Genomic DNA, 6,025 nt, shown 5'->3' with positions numbered 1-6,025 from the left:
TGACCTCTGAAGGCTCTTGTATGATGCATATGCATATACTCAGGCACATACACATACCAATAAAAACAAAACAAAAAAAAACCCTGCCTTCTTGGTGATTCTCAAAGTAAAGAAGAGCTGAGAGTTTCTGTCCTATGTCTTGTTGATACCCACTGAGTGAGGCAATAGGAAGGATAAATGTTGACACAGAGGTAGGGGCTGAAACTCAGGGCCTCTCACTCCTGGCTCAAACCCTTGGTAACGCATGCCTTCTTCTCTTCCCAGCACAGTCCCTGAAGGTCTTCCTGTGTTTATTAGTAACCTCAAGGCACTGTCCTCTGTGACCTTGCATGGAAATAGAGTCTTAATGTTCTAGAATTAGAGGAAATGAATGACAGTAATTTTACCCATGTATGTATCTTAGTGGTCCTTTGAGGGGTGTCACAGAAAGCATCTTGTGGAAGAAGGCAATCCCTGACTCATCTCTGCCAAGTATAAAATGTGCTCTCTCCTCTATTCCGCTATTTCTAACTCTCAGAATCACGTTTTCTCAATCAACTCAGTGTTCTTTGAGTGATGAGACTGTGCTCAAGTCAACATCAGAACTCTAGAGCCCACAGTGGGTCACGTCAGTAGAAATTATTGAATAGAACATGGAGATCAGAGCTTAAGCTTTTATTGGTTCATGTGGGTGGACAGATAGCAGAGATAAAGCAGCTCTGAAAACCCCTGCAAGGTAAGGGGAATTCAGTGCAAAGAGAGGACCTCTTCCGTGTCTTCCTAATTCCTATTGCAAAACAGGCAAGAGATGTGAGTTTAGACAAGAAGGCACCTTGTAGAAATGATCACTGAGAAAGAAGCAATTGAGAAGCATCATGGCTTTCCATCAATGTTCCAGGGCAGGGCAGGGTAGGCTAACCTCACTCCAGCTGTCTTTTCGTATTGGGCACTGGAGTCAGGAAAAGTCATGGCCGGTCTGTCTTCAAGTAGGAATATAGTCCCTTGGCTGTGATTCCTTTCTTCTCCTCCATCTGTGCTGTATCCTGGCCCTGAGCTGAAGGACCACGAGGGTGGGGGCTACCTGGATTCTGGCTTTGGATCACTATTTCCCTTGTGTGGTCATTGACCCACTCATCTCTGATCACGGTGGGTACACTCTCTCTCTGCCCTCCCTTTGGACTTGGGTGGTTGCCGCTACAGTCTTGTCTTTCTTCTACAGTATTTGTCTGAGTCTGGACCTGGCCTCCTAGTCCTGGCTCTCCTGTCTCACAGCTGCTTACTGGTGTCCAGCCTTGCCCCGTACCTGATGGTATCTGGGTTTGTCTCTTTTCTGGAGCCCCTATCTGATCTGCAGACTGGCTCCTATCATGCTCCAAGGTCTGGGAATATGATCCTACCTGTGTCTGGAAGTGTCCCGTCCCTACCTGCCCTGCACGACTACTGTCTTGCCCATGGATCTCAGTCCTTCTGTTTTGGTCATAGATGGCCCCGTGTGTCTGGATGCTACTATTTCCTGCCTGCTGACTCCTGCCTTGTTCCACCGTCTGGGTGTGTGTCTGAGTGTATGGCTCTGCCTGTGCCTGGTGGTGTTCTTTAGCAGCCTGGCCTGCCTGGTTCCTATCTTGGCTGTGAGTCTCAGTCTCTCTGTTCTGGTCATAGATGGATTCCTGTGTCTGGATGCTGCCACTTCCTGTCTGCTGCCTCCAGCCCTCTTCTTCCCTCTGGGTGTGTGTCTGAGTATGAGACCCTGCCTGTGTCTGGTCATGTTGTGTAGCAGCTTGGCCTGCCTGGCTCCTGTCTTGGCTATGGCTGTTGGTCCCTCTGTTCTGGCTGCAGGCGGACCCCTGTGTCTGGAAAGCACCGGCTGTGGTCTCCTCCGTGTGCTGGCTAGTCTGTGACTGCCTCTCTGACCTCCTCTCTCTGCTCCAACTCTTGTCCTCAATTCTCGGGGTCTGGTCCACTTGTCCTGTCACTTGTGTTTGCTGGCTTACCATCTTCTGTCTCTGAGACTCAACCTCCCTGTCATGACTGCTGACCTGTGTAGGGTAGCTTTCCTGACTCTGGGTGTGTGTCCCCACCCTGACCTGTTCCTTAGACGCCCGATCCCTCTGTCTCCAGCTGCTGTCCTCACGGCACTGCTCTGCTGCCTCCCTCCCCACTCCAGGGCCACCTATCTGGCCTTGCACCAGCTCTTTTGAGGATCCGGGATAGCAGCCTTCAGACTTGTCAGACATGCAAGCACCCCGAGGAATCTCACTCAGTGTCTTAAAGCAGGCTCGGGCGACTTTAAAAACCAGGACCAGGAACTCCTTGAACTCCACAGTCCCTGTGTTGTCTTCATCCAGCAGGCGCAGGATTTCATCCACAGTCGAGGGATCATGGGGGTTCTGGGGGAGAGATGAGGCCTGGTCAGCACTGCTCTCTCAGGGGAATCTGGCTTCTAGGCTCCCTCACCCCACTGCAGACTGGGAGCTCTCAGACCCACAACACTGCCCACAGCCTCATAGTGTAATGTTTTCTCGTTTGTGTCTTGTCGTAGCATCTCTCTTATTCATGGGTAGGCAACACCTTTGGTTTTATATATCCTCAATGTCAGATCTGCAGGATGATGGACTAGGTAAAGATGTGTTGAAGACAGAATGCATGTGCTTATATGCAATTGTCTGGGCTCCTGGCTCCTTCCTGTGGGTGCCCTTGGCACTTTGCCCCTGGTAGCAACCTCACCAGAAGCACAGCAGGAACCCAGACCCATGGCAGGACAACAGGCTGCTCTAAGCACCTAGCACCATCCTAGTGTGCCAGTCTTTGTACCTAAGGACTTCATTATTCAGTCTTCTGTAGATGTTAACCAAAGGCAGGAAGTGCATTAGGGCTCTGGCTTTGGTTTGCTGGGTGGGGTTGGTCTCTTGGAGTCCCCTGCACCCACAGCTGTTCAGAACTAGGGCTTCAAAAATCTCACTTTTGACCTGACTAGTGAGCTAATATTTCTAAGCAACTGATTTGTACAAGACGAGAGCAGGCTCTTAATGGATGCTAATAAGCAATCACTTTTCAGAGCGGTGTAGGAAATGCTACTGTGTCAGATTTGAGACGCGCCAGCCCTGCTGGACCATTTGAAAGCGTCCATTCTTGCCTGCACTGTCTGTCTCCTTGGAGTCTCTTTACCTTGTCTTGAAATTAAAATTAGTTTAGAGAGAGACTAAGACCCAAGGATCTGCCCTTTCTCTGAGGATCAGGATGTGCCTCCCGCAGTGACCTTTCCCTCCATGTCTTTCGTGTCTGCCTGCACAACTGCCAACAGAGCGAGCGGGCCTGAATCTGGCTGCTTGCTCTTGACATTGCCCAGGTAAGAGCCCTTGCAAGAAAACACACTTTGGCTGTCCTTATCAAGCTTCTCCCTCTCCTCCCCACATAGCATACCACTATGACGTCAGCAAACTCATGTTCCAGGAGCCTCTTCAGCTCCCCCCGCGTGAGCACTTTGCAGCCACCCTCTGACCTGGCATAGCAGCCGAAGGCTTCGATGATCCCGTGAATGTTTTGCAGCAGCTGAGGCATCTGTGAAGCTAAGCTGGAAGACATGAAAAGTCCCTTCATGGGCACCTTAGTCAGCCCCTGCTGTTTCCTCACAGTACTCTGTGGCTTAGTCCCTTCATTGTGTCTTCAGCTATATTTTGGGTTTCTCTACCTTCTTTCATCCTTTCCTCAAAATGCACTTTATGGTGGGAAGGAGAAACCTCCAGAACTTTGAAGTCATCATTTAATGCCAGGCTTCACCGCCTACCTGATGTGAGCTGGACCAAGATGCTTCGCGTTTCTGAGCCTCAGTTTATTCACAGTGAATGAAGCTGACACTTAGCACTTAACTTCAGAGAGTTATCATAAAGACTTAGAAGATAATCCATAAAAGGCACCCTGCTGATGCCTTGTTTATGCTAAGTGGTAGCTATTAAGTATCATCATCATTATTATTATATACACATACATGTATATAATTTGTGTACATCTATAGACACTGTACTGCTCACAAAGCACTTTCCTGTATAACATAGCTTATGACCCTTATTATCACTAGTATTTTCATAGGTGAGGGGAAGGGCTCAGAGGAGGTGGATTTGTGAAGGCCGCACATTATTTTCTTTTAACACATATACAATTAGTTCTTCAGAATATACCTTTGGACAGATTTTTTTTTTTTGCCTATCTCTAGGATGATAATGTCCTACTTGGAATATCAGAAGGGAGTAAGTACACACAGGGGTTAGCCCCTCTTTTGGCTTGAAGCTCTCCAGAAGCTGCAAGGGTCCAGCCCTACCCTCTCAAGTTCCCTGGAGAAGGGATTCTCGAAGAAGATGGGATGCACCTGTTGGGGATACTAGGGTTAGGGGTGCCTTCCTGGTGCCGAGATGCTCTGTATATGCTCTCTACCCTCAGTCCTGGAACCTGTCAGAGAGGTAAGCTTCTGTAAGAGATATGTGGTCCATCAGGTCTAAAGGGCTGGCATCCTGTGATGCCATCCCAGTCAAAGGAGAAAATGTTCATTTCCATTAAGCAGGCAAAGGTGAAGACATGTGTGACTGAGTGGGCAAGAGGCATAGATGTGCTAAACAGAATACTTGGAGAGACCTGAAGGAGGAGAGGTGCCAATGATGGTAAGGTTCCAGTACCAAGGGAGATGGAGGCTTGCCGCCTCTGGAAAACCAGGGAAGGGACCTTGGAGATGAAGATGAGGATTGTGGGGGAGAGGATGGCATAGGTAGAGAAGCAAGGAGTGAGGGAAAGAAGGTGGCATGGTCCAAGAAAAAGCAAGTCAGTGTGGCTGGAGGATTGAGGAGGTCTAGACCCCAGGTGGGCTGTGACTCAGACTCTTCCCTCTGTGTGCCTTAGGGCATATAACCGCAAATATCTCCCTTAACACAGATGGAAACATCCCACTCCTGTGTTTTTTAAACACATGACAGTCTTTCATCACTGACCTGTAAGGAGCAAAAAGAAGAAAATGTCCTTTTAGTGACAATTCAGATTCTTAGACTAAATCTACAAATTCATCTATATGAACTTAGAGTCAGGAAGGAAGTTCATATTAGCCCCTTCCTCCATAAGACAAGAAGCTTATGAGGCAAGACAAACTGATTCTGTTTCCACAGGCTCTGAGCACTGCAAAGAACCTTCCAGAACCTTAGGGGGAAAAGTCATGCTGATCCAGGAAAATGCGTGGGTGGTGGGTGGCTCCATTGCTGCTTCCCACACCATCCAGTGAGAAGAGCTGCAGGCTAGAGCCAGGGAGAGGAGAAAGCTGGATTGCCTCAGAAGAACAGCGTTTCCCAAGAGCTTTGGCTGCAGCCTGCCTGAGACTCTATGGGAGCCCTTCCTACCTCTAGCTACGTACGCGCTGAGTCCTGACAGCTCACATCTGACAGCCCTGGATTCATGAGCTCAGCTTGCCACGACACTGAGAATGAGCAAGAAGTTACTCTGGAGGGAACTTACCCAATGCCCAGGCAGGATGGGACAAGTTTCTGTTAAGCAGAGTGTAGAGTACTTGTCAGTGGGATGAGAACCTTTTATAGAGGATTTAATGGCACTCATATGTATTTTAGACAGGATGTCTCCACCCTACAAGAAGGCTTGATTCATCCAAAGCTCAGCCCAGCCCAGCCCCACCTCCTCTTTTCTCCAGCTCACCTTCTGACCCAAGGCAGCTTCCCTTTAATTACAGGCCCTTGGCTGAAATGGTCTCTTGCTGTGTCTGTCTTCTTAGGACTAGGAGGCCCCTTTACAATTAGTTGAGTTCAGCAGTGCTTTATACAGGCCTGAGATCCTGGGGAATACTCCTCTCCAGGAGCCTGCAAAGCCATAGAAATCTTGTTTCTTTTATTCAAGCATTCAAGAACATACCTGTTTATTGAAGATTATTCTTTTCAAAGTGTTTTTCCCCTTTCTGACTAAGTAACTGCTGCTGTTACTTAGACATGTTCTAAGTTCTTGTTTTGGAATTGCCTAGTTTATGAGCCGCTAAAAGAGATCAGTGTGTGCCTGTGTGTAT

At 48.4% G+C, this 6,025-nt stretch overlaps 1 protein-coding gene across 1 annotated transcript; it reads right to left on the bottom strand.

Annotated features, from left to right (window-relative positions):
- Positions 1-639: 639 nt before the first annotated feature.
- On the bottom strand, positions 640-5,511 carry Crnn (cornulin). The gene is made up of 3 exons (XM_028857320.2): positions 5,470-5,511; positions 3,400-3,550; positions 640-2,366 (listed from the first exon to the last, which is right to left on the bottom strand). The coding sequence occupies exons 2-3, from the start codon at positions 3,535-3,537 to the stop codon at positions 945-947; spliced, it is 1,560 nt and encodes a 519-aa protein (XP_028713153.1). The 5' UTR covers positions 3,538-3,550; positions 5,470-5,511; the 3' UTR covers positions 640-944.
- Between the last annotated feature and the right edge of the window lie 514 nt (positions 5,512-6,025).

This window comes from Peromyscus leucopus, chromosome 6 (genome assembly GCF_004664715.2).
Source record: "Peromyscus leucopus breed LL Stock chromosome 6, UCI_PerLeu_2.1, whole genome shotgun sequence".
Classification (NCBI taxonomy): Eukaryota; Metazoa; Chordata; class Mammalia; order Rodentia; family Cricetidae; genus Peromyscus; species Peromyscus leucopus.
Note: the sequence above shows the minus strand (reverse complement) of the source record. Positions and strands in the feature narration are given on the sequence as shown.

Bases quoted from the DNA above. Each gene is read 5' to 3' on its own strand.
- Crnn (XM_028857320.2), bottom strand. From the start codon at position 3,537: ATGCCTCAGCTGCTGCAAAACATTCACGGGATCATCGAAGCCTTCGGC. The intron at 2,367-3,399 runs GTATGCTATGTG...TCTCTCCCCCAG, and splicing joins AGTTTGCTGACGTCATAGTG to AACCCCCATGATCCCTCGAC.